Here is a 16871-nt window from a genome sequence, read left to right on the forward strand (position 1 = left end):
TTTCAGATTAATTTAAATAAAAAGGTTGATGATTAATCATATAATCATTTTCAAACCATTCAAACATGTTTCCTGTGTTATTTCTGTTTCAAAAGGCAGCAATAAATAACGATAAGAAAGTTGTAGTATCTGACATCTTATAACATCACAGCATCAAAACTAAAGATACCACAAAGTCTAGAGCTAATGTCATACATTAGCAGTGGAATTAATTGATGCATAATAATCATGATAATAGTGATAACAAGTCAAGTGTTGCCTTATGGGTTACATGTAGATGCAGTCAGAGAGTGCAACAAGGAAGAACAAATCAACAGAACACCACCTCCGGATCTTAGAAACACCCAATATGATTCTGAAGGCATATTCACACAGGGCTAAACATACCTATGTAACATTCAGAATAAAATTTTCATAACCAAATGTCACAAGTGTATATATATCTTAGTCTGCCTCATGACATACTCTGACAGTGTTGTCCTCAGAGGTTTTCAGTGAAGACATAACATGAATTCAAAAGAGAACAGATCAAACCTCAACCCTGTAATCGTCTTTTAACCAATCCACAGTGTACAGAAGAGGATTAGGGAAAAATGTGAAACATTTATTTGAGTTCTGAGTTTAAAGTCATAATTCTGACTTTAAACTCATTTACATTGCTACGTTTTGGTTTAAAAACATATCTTTTGCTACGTTTACACCTGGCATTCCCCCCTGCTGTGGCGTTTCAGAGCCCCTAAACCGGAGACATTTGAAAACACTTTTTGGTTTTGGTTTGGAATCTCCGGGGTTGTGTTGCAGTCTTAACGGCCGCAAACGGAGACCTTTAGCAACACGTCAATGTTTCGCTGCCTGATTGGGTCAGAGCAACAGGCGGAGCGTACATGCTGCCTCCTGTTTACCACGGCACGCGCATGCCCTGTATACGAGAATGTTGATGAGATATGCGGTTTGGGCGTGTTAGTTTAAACGAAGATTAGTTCTTCTACTGGAGTTAAAAAAACCTTGCTTTTGGCTCAAAACTCAGCTTAAAAAAAACAAAAAGTAGCAGTGTAAATGTAGCCTCAGTATAAAGCCAGATTCCTGAGTTTGAAGTCAGAATTCTGACTCTTTACTCTGAATTCTGAGTTGAAAGTCAGAATTCAGAGAAAAAAAGTCAGAATTCAAATATTATTATTTTTACACAAATGAAAGGGCTACTGATATAAATTAAACATGCATCATCTTAAGCTGCATCTACACAAATGGAGACATCACTGTCCTGAATAACAGGAGCGAAAAGTATGTGTATGTGTTGTAACTGGGCTGACTCCAGACAGAAGCTTTGGTATGCCTTTTGTGTACAAATCTTATGCACATGCAGGGGTTCTCTGCTGAGCTTTTCACTGTAGCTGTTCCTGACCGATAATCGCTTCATAATCACTTCCACTACAGCGCAGTTGTGCTGACGGAGAAAATACATTGTGTAAGCGCAGTCGGGCTACATATGGGTATGCTTTATGACACTGATCCAAGCAGAAAACGATGATTCTCATAAAAGTTAAAGCTCTGACAGCTGAGGCGACAAAAATTAGCTTAACAACTTAGGACAAATAACTTGTTAGAATAATGAATAAAAAGTCAATGCCGTTAGTGTTGCCGGTGCTTTTAATAGCTCCGTCTGCCACCTTTCCTCTTCATCAGTTAAGGGCTGTGACTCAAAGATAATTATTTTCATTATTTCGTGGACACAGTGAGTGAGTAACAGCGCTATGTCTCTATCTCCAGGGGCAAGGAGTTTGGTCACGACGTAGACTTTATCGTGACCACCACGGAGCTGGGGAAAGAGAAGTGTCTGCTACCCAACATTATTAACGGACTGAAAAAGCAAGTATGTACTGTATGTTGTTTCCTTTTTTTTTTTTGCAATGAAGGTTGAGTAATGAGGATGTTTAGCCTTGTTGATCATCATTTGTGAATAAAATAATAAAATATACTTATTAGGTAGTATCGGTTTATATTTTGGAAAAAACAACTGCTGTATAGATTTATTTATAAAGGGAAATTATGAAGGACAACATTATAGAATAAACAATACTGCAGATATCCTCTTAAAACCTGTGTGTTTAGTGCTTGCATTATAACAGGGGTGGCCAACCAGCATAAAGAACCAACAAAAGAAAAAAAACCCGCACCATAACAAAGAGCCACATGCACGTCCACACTACTACAACAGCAACAGTGACTTCCAGATCTAATGGCAGTCCTGATACATAGCAGTTTTCATAGGTTTTTTTTCTTACCTAGATTGACTCAGTGGGAAACCTGACAGTCTTTGTTATCCACAATCCTTTTCATGTCTGGCTTGTACTCGGTTGTGGCCACTCGAAGTGACCCCTTTACACGTGTGTAAATGTATTTTTACGCCATCTAGCTTGAACTTAGCGGCTCTGACAATGGCAATAACTGTACCAAAGAGGGCTAGCTAACGCTAGTAAGCTGGGTTGCTAACTCTACATACTGTAATCTGGTAAGACAAACTTCAACATCATCGCAAGTTAAAGGGACAAAACGATAATTAAATGACATAAAACAGGAAAAAATAACCTAAGGAGCAGGACGGGACATAACAACTTCTTGCCTGAGGGGAACCTTTTACCGCAGTGCATGCAGTATATGTTTCAATACAAGTTGGTCACTTCTCCACCTTTCAGAAATGTACTTGGAAGCTCACAGCAGCCCTTTCTTTCATGAAACTTAGAGAGAAAGGGGGTCCAAGGTTGAGCCGATTTTGTCGGTTGACAAAAGGTGGGAAAAGGAGAGTGAATGAGGTAAAAGAGAAATAGTACAATTTGGCAGGTCACTTTAAGAACTTTTAGCCGGGCTTTCAAGGACTGTCGGCAGCCCCTTAATGAAAAATGGATCCAAAAAGGAGGAAAAAAAAAAGGAGAGGATAAATGTGGAAGAGAGACAGACAGATGGCGTCTGATTACAGCAAAGAGACAGTAAGTAGAAAGTGAGAAAATGTGTGAGCAAGAGATAAAACACAGTGACAGACAATGTTAATGGCAGGCTATGTTTACTTTCAGATAATGGTCTAATTATTGGCTGTACTCAAACGATGACAATTATTAGCTGCTAATATCACAGTAATGCGACAAATGTCAATGAGCTCCAGAAGTGTCTGATTAAAACCCAGTGCATGTAAACACATTTATCTAATTACATTAAACGGAGCTCCTAATCACAAATTGTGCAAACAGAAGTCCAGCATGTTCATTTTTACAACCACTGCTTTTACCTCGTCCAGCTTTCCGGCTTTATAAAATTAAATGAGAATCGAAATTTCAATAACGGCACTTTTTGCATTTAAAGGAAAGGGGAAAAATTCAAGTCAGTAAAATGATGTGTGATGCATAGATTCAGCCCTGAGAGAAGGAAGTTCAGTTATACAAACATTGATTGGATGTGCAATTAGATGTCTGGCAAGCGTGACTCACAAGTAAAGAAGTAAATGTTACTTTCAACATTTCAACTTTCAACTTCAATTTTTATCCCTGGAGGGCAATTGGTTTTGCAGCAAGGTACAATGCATAAAAAACAACATAGTCATACAATTCAGAGGGAGATTGGGGGGGGGGTTGTACCAGTGGGCTAGAAGATCAACAATAGTCAAGCACAGCATCAATAACATCTAAAAAAGCTGCAGAATGAGGACACAGCCATAAATACCCACAATAAAGTGCAAAGTGACCAGACATGTTCGAATACATGATCAACATCTCTTCCATCGTAACACAAATTGTCCCCATCAGCAGCATATACATCGTCATTATCATCGTCATCATCATCATCATCATCATCACCATCATCACCACCATCATCTCTGTCCACAGAAACCCTATCATATCGCTAACTAAACTATACACTTTGACAAGTGAATTGAGGGGTTACTACCTCCTCCCCCCGGACTGAGTATACAAGTGAAATGGCTGTGGGGATGAAGGAGTGCTTAAACCTGTTACTCTTAATCACAGGGAATCTGAACCTAGATCCAGTTATAATAATAATTAGAAATGATTGTTTTAAATCAGTGGTTCTTTTTCTCTCGTGCGACCCTTTAAAGCTGTACAAATGTTTCATACTACCATTCAATGCACATGTTTATCTTATCACATTTTTATTAACCGCAACACGTTTGAGGAAATTAGTAACTAAAGGAGCCAAGTAGATTTGTATGAACAAGAACATGAACGTTATGTTTCCACGTTTGTAATTAGTTTCTGGCAAAAAAGTTTCTGGGAAATTTGAGTGTCGTAACGCAGTTATGTTAAGAAAAAGGTCCGTGACACGGGAGAACGGGACGGTTGAATTTAGGAGAAGGTCGTGGGTGGGTTTCCGTGACACACAGGAATAAGAATAACTGCTGCTGCTCTCCCCGGTACGTTATACAAACACGCTGAAGGGCGCTTTTTTCGTCGCTTCAAACACTGAAAGCCACTGTCCAAACGTCCGTATTTTACGAGTTCGGAGTGAGAACGGGTTGGTCCAAATGTCTATTTGGGTCATTATAAAGGATAGTTTGAATATTGAGAAGTGGGGTTGTATAAGGTACTTTTTACAATATCAGTGTATTAGCTAAAGTAGATGGCGGCGGGTACGCCCCCAGTTTAGAGAATCAGGCAGGAGTACAGGCATGGAAGCTAAGCAATGTACTGCTTTGAACGGGGGCAGCAGCTAACGGATTTTAGCCACCTAAAAAGAAAAAGCTCACCTAAAACAATCAATATCAGTTTAGGTGTATCCTACATTTAGAGTATTTTCACCGCTTTACTTTGCCGTCAGGCAGCGCTTTCCCACTGGGAACTGAAGCCGTTATCTCCATCCATGCTCTCTTCAAAACTACCGGACTCCTTTGACAAAAACAGTAAATCAGCCTTGCAGAACACGGGAGTTGCTGGTCTACTGCTGGCTTGACCAGTTAGTTAGTTAGTGTTATTGTGTCACTTTGGTGTTTTTAAACGGTTAGTTCGGATTCAAAAGTTACACGGTAACACAATCAATCTAAGCGATCAAGGAAACGGTGGACAAGCAACTCCTGTGATCCGCAGGTTTAAATTACTGTTATTTTTATTTGGTTTTCACAGCACAGTGACTTGACATTGAAAGAGTTGTGGGTCCCTATAAACATCCCTCCTCTATATACTGGCCGTGAAGCATAAACTTTAGTCGAGCGATTATACTGTACACAAAAAACATGTCACCGTGGCAAACTTTGTTGTAAAATCCTGAGGTGTGAAATCCTGTCTCATAGCATTATAAATCACTGTGCAGTGTTTTGGCATCTAACAAGCCTTCAGTCTCATTTCTTTCTCATTATTCTATAACTAAACTTTCTGGATCATACTCTGCAGCTCGTTGCATTGAATGCCCACTAAGAAAATCAGCCGTAGTGTGATCTGTCTAAACAAGTGTATTGATTAAAATAGAAGCATAGCTGTTCAGTAAGATGGACAACTGAAAGAGACCCCCCCCAATACTTACACCAAATTGAGGTTTGTGCCAATCACACCACTGAGATTATGTTAGAGCAGCTTTACCCTGTTAAAATATCTGTATGAGTAAAGTCTCGATTAATGTCATACAGATAGTTATTATATCATAGTTTTCCACTAAACGAGATGGCACATGTTATAGCCGAACTGGATCTGCAAAGGCTAATTCAAATGCACAGTGGTGGAATGTAACTAAGTATATTTACTCTAGTACTGTACTTAAGTACAAATTTGAGGTATTTTATTTGAGTCTTTTCCTTTCCACTTCGCCTCTGCTACATTTCAGAGAGAAATACTACCCAGCTGAAATGATTAGCCGATTGACAGAACTGTTTTGATCGTTTCCAGTTTCTAAAATGTGGGGGATTTTCTGCATTGAGTACTTTTACTTCTATTACTTTAAGTACATTTTCCTGATGAAACTTACATACTTATACCTAAGTAACATTTTAAGGATTTGAGTACTTCTTTCATCACTGCAAATGCATTTTGGACAATATCACTTACAAAGAATGTACAATCAGTGTTGGGAAGGATACTTTCAAAACATATTCCATTACAGAATACAGAATACATGCCCAAAAATGTAATTTGTAACGTATTCCGTTACGTTACTCAATCTGAGTAACGTATTCTGAATACTTGGATTACTTCCACATTGAATTGCATTTTATGAGTAGGAATGCGGCCATCACATACAGCTTACTAAACAGGCCTATTCTGGTGTGTTCTTCTGTTCCAACTGGCTGATTGTGTACCTAAACAAGCAGATAGATTATTGTATTTGTAGTCCCGAACTGCATACTACAAAAATCGAACCGCAGTCTAAGCTACCACGAGCTAATTTTAGCTAACGTTAGCTAGCATGTCAAACGGGGCTAGTCAGTCTTTCAACGGCTCTGGGGCTAGTAAATCAGCACGTAGGAGAATGTAAAGTCGCACGTCAACTATAAAATAGCAAGGTGACCAGTAAAACTACAGCAGACGACTACCCTTGGCTAAAAATAACTTACTTTAAGATGCTTCTTCAGGTTGGAGGTGGAGGAATTTGGACGCTGAAAGGAGGTTGGTTACTGGCAAGCAGAAGTTGCACTGCAGTGCTTCTTCTCTTCTTCCCTTCTCTTTATTTAATGTGAAATGCTGTTTGAATTTCCAAGATAGAAACGCATTCCTGCCCTGGCTCTGTTGTGCCGGTTTCCGGCTCCATCTTTACTTCTATCAGTGATCACGCAAATAGCTGATTTTTTCGTTTTCATATTGGGGCTTCTGGGAAATGCATGGAGTTGTGAGAGTGAATAATAATCCATTGATTTCAACAATGTAACTGTATTCTAAATACCAACTATTTAAATTGTAACTGTAACGGAATACAGTTACTCATAATTTGTATTCTGAATACGTAACGCCGGTACATGTATTCCGTTACTCCCCAACACTGTGTACAATACATGACTTTCTGTAAATAAAAAATAAAAAAAATAAAAAACAAGGCAGAGGATTTGTCAACACAGCTTTCACCCTCAGATAAATTCCTGGTTGGAGAGGGTCATCAGAGGAAACAAGTGTTTGATGAAGAGCATGGGCGCGCTGTCTAGCCTTGCTTTCTGCTTCTTTTTTGTCATCAGTGGGTTTAAAAACATAAAAGAAAACCCTTCCGTCTCTTTTTCATCCACACATCCACATGCCCCCACTCCTTCAGTGGTCCGTCCTGGCGATAATTACCTCCTACTTACTGTATGTCATCACGGGCAGCTCTCACCTCTGGCAGCCACTTATGTTCGCCATAGGTGGAAGGGAACGAAGTGAAGGTGTGACATTATGTGTGAATGTGAGGGGATAAGGAGCCAGAAGGGATGTGTGAGAGTGAATTAGGTGTGTGTGCAGGTGTTAATAAAGGCTTCAGGAGCTGAAGAAGGTACGGCGTCCAGTGGTGGAAGAAGAATTCAGATCCTTTACTTAAGTAAAAGTACTAATATACTGTAAACAATTCTGTTACAAGTAAAAGTCCTGCATTGAAAATGTTACTTAAGTAAAAGTATATAAAGTATCCTCAGGAAAATGGAAACTTTTGAGCGTCAAAGACTTCATTTCCTGCATTCTGACACACTTTTATGCACCGATTTATGGTGGAAATACCTTTATATAGCCTATGCGGAGAAAAAAACCCCACATATGACAGAACAAAATATATCAAAATTATAATGGAAAGTATGTTGTTACGTGCCATTGCACATTTTTAAGTGGGAATATGGAAATCCTGGAGCATTCTTAGTGGGTATAGTGCGTTTACCTGCGTATCACGTAGACCACCACTGGACTCAAATAAAGTATAAGTACCTCAGATTTCTAGTGAAAGTGCTCACATTATACTCATTTTCAGGTTCATAATTGTATTTAGAGGTTATATCATAATAGGTTTACATGGTTTAATTTTCAAAAAACATATTTTTGTTGTACTGCACACTGCTGCAGCTCCTCTTTTCACCCTGTGTGTTGAGCTCTCTGTTTTAGCTACAGAGTGAGACATCTCACTTCTGTTCCATCTTTGTTGAGAGTCGCACATGCGCAGTACCTAGGGTAGAACTACTAGCCAGTCAGAAGCAGAGTATGAGGGCGTGCCATGCTAGCAGCTAGCATTATAACGTGTGTCGCACGTTTGTCACGAAAGTAAAGGCTGGACTACAATAGAGCTGTTTGGAGCAGTTTGTGAACAGTGTTTTCTGTTGGAGATGGTAAGTCCCTTTGGGGTGAACTTTTTCACTTTGTAAACCTATTACGTACACAAAAAGATATATAACACAATAAAGGAAAGGGGAAAAAGCCAAAAAGCAGAAAATGAGCACTTTAAGTACAGCACTACAGTACAGGAAATGTACTTAGTTACATTCCACCACTGTCGGCGTGATGATTCTTCTCAGCGGGCTGGATGGAACAGGGCTACAGAGGGGAGCAGTCCGCAGGGACGAGGACACAAGAGACAATGATTAAGTGGAGGTAACGGGAGGTTGACTCTAAGTCGTGTAACCTTGTCATCTGCAATCAAGCCCCCGGGGGCCCACGTGTCTTCACTCTGGCCCAATATCACAGGCACCCCCCCTCCAACCCCTTCAGCCACCCCTCCTCGACCTGCAGGGAGTTAAAAATACATCTATCTAGGAACGTCCTTGTGAAAACGGGTTCATAATTTTTTTTTCTCCCCCCCCCCCCCCCCTGCTGATATTCTGAAAGCATAACTTGGGGGCAAAAGGAAGGTCAGCCACCAGCTTCTGTGGCAGACAGATGAGATTCAGCTTGGCCCCGGTAATTGCAACAGAGAGACGGAGAGGGCCATGTTTCATCCTCCAATCATCTATCATCTCTGTCTCTAAATACTAGGGCTGCGACGATATGCTTTTGTCCCGATTCAATTCTTTCGTGATACATGGCTGCCGAGTCGATTTGTGTTGCGGTTTTCATTTATTGTGACTCTAGAAGTATATTGCGATTCGATAGCATTGAGTGTTGTGATTTTCTTTTCCTTCTTTAACAAAAATTGAAGTTTAATAAAACACTTACTAATACACAAAAAACTAATTGTTTTCTAAGAATGCACATTCGGTCAGTCTGACATTTATTTCATTTAAAAAAAAAAAGTACATAACATGCAAATGGATATGACATAGTCGCCGTGGGTGGTACCGTATAAACAGGAAATATTTAGGCGATGATCATTGGTATACAAATTTATAAAAAATATCGAAAACAATCGTTTTAAAAATACATTGCAAAAAAATGTCACAAAAAAACCCTGATTCATACATAGATCAATTTTCTTTCCCTACCCATACTAAAAAGTGCTGCTTTCTGAACTCTGAGCTATGTGTGCATTGCCACCATTAGAATGCCATTCAGCTCTGTCTTTACTATTCTGCATTTGGTCTATTCTTTGGGTTATTTTGCAGTCACATCGAGTTTGTCAATTTGAGACCTAAATAAAATCTGAGCCCCAAAGGCTACTTTGACTGACATTGAGAGGACACACATACAGACACCCAAACTGCCGCCCTTTAATTCCAGCAATCGGTCTCTTTCATTCCGCCGAAGCTGCGAATCAAAGTCGAAGCACAGTTCAAACGGCCCTGGCTAACGCGCGCTAATCTGCGACTTGAAGGCAGGTTTTGAAGTCTCTTTCTGTGAGTCAAAGAGATTGCCAGATGAGATCCGAGCTCCTTGCGTCCCTGACAACATCGCCCTCATCCTCTGGATGCAAGTGGCCGCTCATCACTCCTCCTCAAGAAAAGACCCTGAGTAAATAATCAAATCGAAAGAAATAAAAGCTCAGAATTTTCTTTTATCACAATTTCAAAAGTCATGTTCACTTGACTCTTCTTTTCTTCAGCGCTCAGAGGCGAAGCTTTGGTTGGGGGGGGGGGAAGGGGGAGATTATCTTCCTGCTGTCCTCCTCTGTAATTCCCTCTGTAAACAGTTCTGGTGGAATAAGCTTACTTTCAGATGCTCGCTGACATTACCTGCTGCGTGGGAGATGATTACAGAGCGCTATTGGGCTAAACAGCCCCCGGCGATACTGAGACGGGGAACTTCATGTCATCCTGTTTTTATGGTGGATTTGTGAGTGTGTGTGTGTCAGGCAGGAAGAAAGAAAGAAAGAGACTGAGAGAAAGCAGCTCATAGACTACAGTGTGTGTGTGTGTGTGTGTGTGTGTGTGTGTGTGTGTGTGTGTGTGTGTGTAGGCATGAGGGCCGCAAACTTTATCGAGCAAAGGGCGTCCATTGTCAGGTACTTAATTGTCTGTTCAACTGTCATCATAACTCATTAATACTTTTCTCTAAAGGCGTCAAAATGATTCAAAGCTTAAAGAAATACACTGCCAGGAGGGACCGGAAATATCTGCCAGAATAAGACGTGGCCTACATTTGTGGCCTCATGCATGAGATGGGTTGCAGACCTTCTCCCACAACTTGTCTCGTGTGGCTCGCGGGGATTTTAATTTCAGATTAGTCAGTGTGTAAGTGCTTTTATGCTGTCATTCTGGCCTCATTATCTAAGTGGGGACTGCCACCGCCTTAAGCTAAGCTATTACTGAATGTAAAGGGAACTTTAAGAAGCCCATCTCCCTGCCTATTATAGGAAGGTGAGTGGTTATCTGTAATTGCGGAGGTGGAGCGGTCCAGGGTTGCAGCAGAGGCTGACATCGAGACTTTTTGCCTGCAATTGGGCAACAAACGAGTCCACCCCTGAAAATAATTGGAGGTGGAAAAACGTGGAGGAGGCTGGCGATTACTTTGAGATCTGCTTCCAGTGTGTCACTCAAGATTTTCACCGTCGCAACCTTGGATTTCTCACTATCTTGTTTCTCAGTGCCCTCTGGGAAGCAATGTCCTCATTTGATGTCTTGTGCAGTTCGGCAGTGGGGCAGGGGCGGAGCCAGACGTTATAAACATTCGGGCCTCAGCCCAAACCTAGGGGGGGGGGTCCCGCGGCAGACTCCTCCGGGGAGATTTTTTTCCCATTTAAGGCAATTATATGCACTATTTTTCAAGCCAATTGATAATAGAATGCCTAAAAGCTGTAGATTATTTGGGAAAAATATATGATAGCTGCCAAGGGAAAATATCATCCCGTAGAGCTTACATCCTGTTTTCTATCTGAAGCCCAGTTCAGACCAAAGATTTGCGACGAGACGAGTTGAAACTTGCAACTACTTGCAACGCACCGGTCTGCAGCGTTCTGAAAGCTGCCAGTTCACACCAATGCGACGAGACGGTGTATCATCTATGGAGATGACACACCGTCTCCACCGTGTACTCTTTGTACTCTTTGTACTCCTAACTTCCAGGCTTTTTGTAGCTAAACAGTTTGTAGCTTTTTTTGCGTCTAAATATGAATGTGGATAACATTAGTGATAGTGAGATGCTTGCTACAGTTACATTTCTACGTTTCATTTCTTGGATTCACGGCTTTGTCCTAGGCGCTCCCTCTCTTCAGTCACTCTCTAGCTCGCTCGACCGTAGGTGCGTGCGGTCGCACGTTGTGACTCCGTTAACAGTTTGTCATAGAAATAAAATGGATTATGGATTATTTTATTGTAGCTGACTTAAGCTGACTTAAGCTGCTATTGGCTGTTGAAACAGGTGAAGTCCCTTACATTCTAAAACCAGCCTGTGGAGACTTGACCAGCTGAGTTGCAGCCATTACATCAGCTGGTTTGAGTTGAGCTGAGACCGGCTGGTTCAGACCGCTGCAACTTTTCTCTGCGATGTTCTAAAACGGTTTAGTCTTGTCGCGGATCTTTGGTCTGAACTGGGCTTAGCTGTTCCCCAACTGTCTTCATCATTCTGACACCAGCACACAACACATGTTGAGGATGACTCATTTTCACTCCTGTCACCTAAAAAGAGGCAACACTTGTCTGTTTCTATTTTTAAGTTACATAAGTAGGGTAGAAATTTGGCGTAAACGGCATTACTAATCTTTAAATCTTTTCTGACATTGTGCTGGAGTTCACTCAATAAATGTTAAACTGACAAATCTGCTGCATTTTAATCGAAATGTCATAATAATCTGCTCTAATTGGAAATCCAAGTATTCAATACTCTGAATTAAATATAGTAGGCCAACAGAAGACAATTTACTCAATCATATTTGATTTAGGAATAGCATAGTAGTAGTAGCATAGATCAATTGAAGGTATTTTGAAAACCTAAAAGACTCATTCAGAGCTGGAGCCCCAGATCGCTACCACCCACTCCGCCCCTGATGCTGACTAGGTGTTAAATGCTTTGTGATTAACCTAAGTCATTGGCTGGATGGGGCAGAGTGGCTGCCCGCTGCACTCGCTTTCCCAATTATTGTTCTTTAAGGAGAGTGCAGCAGATTTATGGCTAGTGAGAGGAGAGTAGTATCCCAACAATTACGCCGGACGCTGGAATTAAATTGAAAATTTGTAATCTTAATCGTCTTAACCCTCCTGCATCCAGGGAGAGGCACAATAAGCCAGGCCATGCCTCGGAGGAAATCAATTCACAGACTCTCTCGTCTCTTTCCTCTCTCTCCTTTTCTGCTATCTACTCGTCCACCTATTTCTCACTTTCTCCAATGGGTTGAACATTTTATTCTCTGATTCTCTTGCACTCACTCCATTTCACTCTTTTTCTGCACTTACGGCTTTGTTTCTCATCAGTGACCCTCTCTCCTTCTCTTCTCTTCAGCACACTGACATCTTACTTGGCAGAGATTTCCATTATCTAAGGAGTGGAACCATTTACCAGGGTATGGGCTTTAGCCATCTACCATGGCTGACTAAAGGCCCATCTCTCTATTCGATCTTCCATCCATCCCCTTTTTTTTTACCATTCCAGGCTCAAATTAGACTGATGACAGGTCTGAGAACATGTTCACACAGTGGTCCATGTCCTTTTACTGGCAGCCATAGACCTTTATCTCTGTTCTCAGCCATGACAAAAGTGACTGGGTATTTAGCTTGATTTAACCAGTAAAGTTGACTTTGCTCTTCATGTAGTCTATATCAACAACGTTTCATTTTCGGAATTGCTCCAGTGCCACTGGAAAATCCGCCAGATGTCACTCTTTTCGGCCGGATGTCTGTTACCTTCCGCTTTCTTTGTGTAATTTTAAACTGGTGGATTTCTGAGGGCTATGGTTAACTGCTCCACAGATCTCTGCAGGGTAAATCCAGACAGCTAGCTAGACTATCTGTCCAATCTGAGTTTTCTCTGGCACGACTAAAACAACCTTTGAACGTACACATGTTCCACTAAAACAAGTTCCTTCCCGAGGCTATTTTCCAGAGGCACCGTGGCTCCGTCCAGCGCTTAGCGCCGCCCAAGACAATTGTGATTGGTTTAAAGAAATGCCAGTAAACCAGAGCACGTTTTTCTCCTATCCCTGAATGTTGTGTGGACTAGCCAGACCCATAGACAGTAAAAGAACACAGCGACGTCATATATTTCTATTGAGACCAGTGAAGTCACTTTTCCGGTGATGGCTGAGTGTTACTGCGCAGCCTCCAACTGAGCTTGAAGACGTAGATGTGAAGTGAGCAACGTAGATAGCAATATCTTTGTTTAAAAAACTTTACCTTGACTTAACCCTTTTCGATACCTCCAGGCCTATATCTAAGCCACCTGTTATCTCCAAGATTTTTTGAGAATCTGGTTTTAAAGAAAGTTGCAGTGCTCATGGAAACCACAGCACTGAAAACCCTTTGCGTTCAAAGATCCTACGATGAATCCAGAAACAGTGAGTGCTCTGTGATTACAACATTAGGCCACAAATGATTCCAAGCTTTTTACAGGCTTCAACTATGGGGTTGGTTTCTCTATGGCTGCGCTGTCATCCTACCTGTCAATTAACAGAAAAAGTCGCGTTGGTGCATTGAATGGCTCAATTCTAGGTCAGATGACTGGCAATCATTTCCACATTCCAATTCTTCCAGTAAAAACTTTTACTTCAATATATGAATGACATCACATTTTAACAGATGTAAGGGAATCAGTGTCACCAAAACATTCTGCAGCCTGTCTGTGACAATAGAGAAATCTTTTTAAGTAAAGTGAATCTGATGCTCCCCTAACAAATACTGTAACATGAATCCATGAATTAAAAACATTTTACCGTAATTGTGCTTTTTTGATCCAAGTTTAAACCTTGATCAGTATTCCAGTATTTGAGTCTTTTAAAAACATGAAATGGTTCCTGCCAGTCAGTGACACATAATCCCACAGGCTTCTTATATCCTCTCATCTTAATTACCGTAATGCTAACAAGGCATGACTCAGCTCTGGCAATATCCTCAGTGCTTTTGTTCAGGACTAAGAGACTCCAAATGTGTAATCCTCACTTTGGTGTACATTTTGGAATTAATGAATAGGGTTATTGGTTACGTTTAAGGCTGATCAACACTTTGCTTATAGATTATACTTCAGTACTTGTAACCTTCTATGAGTCAGTGTGCCGGCTCTGATCCCCAGATACAGTTGTGCTCTTTTTGGCTGCTCTGAAGTCTGGGCTAAAGATGAAAGGTGACCGCGTTTCTGCTGTCAGGTCCCCTGGGTGCTTGAGAAAGATAGACTGGCTAGATGGCAGATAGACTTCAAAGTCGCTTGCCAAGACCCATGCAAAAAGACTTTTAGTTAATTTCATGTCAATACTTAAATGGTAACTTTCTCAACCTGGACCATATTTTCCTATGCTTTTGTGTGTAAGTGAATGATGGGAATAAGTTTAAAATTGGTCAGGTAAAAAACAATCTACAATATAAATTATTGGGCAATTGCAGACCTTCAATTTACGTCCACAAAAGTGCTTGTTTTGCCAGTGACAGGCTCAGATTATTGTTCTAAGTGTCTGACAACATTATGGAAAGAATCCCTCCAGAGATCGTCCTTTCTGTTAAAGATAAGAATCCTTTTTTGAAACATAAAAACATCCGCCAAATTGGTATCGCTTAACCCACCAGACTCCATGTACATAAACAGTAATTTTAGCATCGTAAAATACACTTCATTCAAAGTCGACAGAAACAAAATAAAACTAACTCGGTTCGTCTTCCCACTGTTCCAACAATCACCACTCTGCTTTGGTTGAAATAAACACATAATTTACAGATTTACATGTGAGAATATGCTGGCTCTAGACACGCTAAAAGTATTGTTTATCTGGAGTCTGGTGGATTTAGCAATAGCAATCTCTGAGCTGTTTCTCGTTAAACAAAAAGGATTTTACTCTTTAACAAAAAGGTATATCTCCGTAGGGATCCTTTCTCTAACGTAGTCAGACGAAACTGACTATGCATATTTGCCCTATAGGATTACATTGCAGCCCGGTTTGTGCCTGCAGGTCACAGCGTTCTTGCTCAATACTAGACCAATTTCAAAGATTTTTGTTCACATTAGTCACTTAGACACCAATGCATGGGCAAAATAGGGTCCAAGTTGAAAAACCCTGAAATTAACCTTTAAGCTGTGAGTTTTACAAGTAATACTGTTAGTGGTTGTAGAGAACATTTTATGAACTGGTGTTGGATACATAGTAGGCTGATGCTGTATATAGTAGAAGCAAAACATTTTATAAAGAAAAAGATCTATAAAACCCAGTAAACATAAATGATCAATTTCTACCAACATCCATGCTAAAATACTTCATTTGTCTCTCTTTTCACCAGGGCATTCTGCTGTTCTGTGATTACCAGGCCTCCACCTTTGATATGGCAAAGCTTCCCAGCTACAGGTTTGAGGCCATGGACCACTTTGCAAAGTGCTTCCTGATCTTGCGGCTGGAGGCCAGCCAAGTGGAGGGAGGTCTCCACAGTGCCGAGGGGGACAGCAGGGGTTGGAGGGCAGTGCGTGTGGACTTGGTGTCGCCACCTGTGGATCATTACGCCTTTGCTCTCCTGGGCTGGACCGGCTCCAGGGTATGAAGGTTAAAAATAGACTGAATGACAGTGAGCAGTAACTGCTCACTGTCTATTTTTAACGTTGGTGGAATCCTTCGTTTTACAAAACAAAATGAAAATGGAAGTTATGATACATGTCCACAGTGGTGTTTTTTTGACCACAGGGATGGCCCCGCTTCCCAGCATTAACGCTTGGTGGGCTTGCCAATAGTGTCGCATTCCATTCCCAGACCTTCCTTCACAGCGCTGCGGATGAGGGTCTGGCTAGTCCACACAGCATTCTGGGATGGGAGGTTTATTGGCATTTCTTTAAACCAATCACAATCGTCTTGGGCGGTGCTAAGCGCCGGACAGAGCCACGGTGCCTCTGCAAAATAACCTCAGGAAGAAACTTGTGTTGGTGGAACGTGTACGTTCAAAAGTTGTTTTAGTCGTGCCAGAGAAAACTCAGATTGGACGGATAGTCTAGCTAGCTGTCTGGATTTACCCTGCAGAGATCTGAAGAGCAGTTAACCATAGCCCTCATAAATCCACCAGTTTAAAATGCCAACGCAAAGACAGTGGAAGGTAACGGGCATCCGGCCGAAAAGAGGGACACCCAGCATCCAGTTTCCTGCGGCAACGAAGCAATCCCAGAAGTGGAGTGTCGTGGATATAGACTAGCTTGCCACTAGGGTTTTCAAAACAGACCAACCAAGCTTTTTACGCTTATTTTCGAGTTCAACGAGATGTGATTCTGAAAACATTTTATGTGAGAAATAGGCTATGCAGTTGCTGAATCTGTCTTCACTTTGGATCCACAATGGTCAGTTTAAAAGATTTTCATGAGTTTTTGAGAGGCGGCGTTCAATAAAACGCATAGAGTTCTTTAGGGGAAAGGGATGGCAGCAGCACACAGTAGACAGTTTAGTTGACAGTCCTT

At 41.2% G+C, this 16871-nt stretch overlaps 1 protein-coding gene across 1 annotated transcript in view; it reads left to right on the plus strand.

Annotated features, from left to right (window-relative positions):
• dntt (deoxynucleotidyltransferase, terminal) overlaps window positions 1–16871 on the plus strand; it is a 123103-nt gene that overhangs the window by 58530 nt on the left and 47702 nt on the right. Inside the window, exons 8-9 of the mRNA XM_078273788.1 lie at window positions 1768–1870; window positions 15719–15967. Coding sequence (XP_078129914.1) covers window positions 1768–1870; window positions 15719–15967 — 352 coding nt within the window. The remainder of the gene's footprint in view (window positions 1–1767; window positions 1871–15718; window positions 15968–16871) is intronic.

This window comes from Sander vitreus, chromosome 17 (assembly GCF_031162955.1).
Source record: "Sander vitreus isolate 19-12246 chromosome 17, sanVit1, whole genome shotgun sequence".
Lineage (NCBI taxonomy): Eukaryota > Metazoa > Chordata > Actinopteri > Perciformes > Percidae > Sander > Sander vitreus.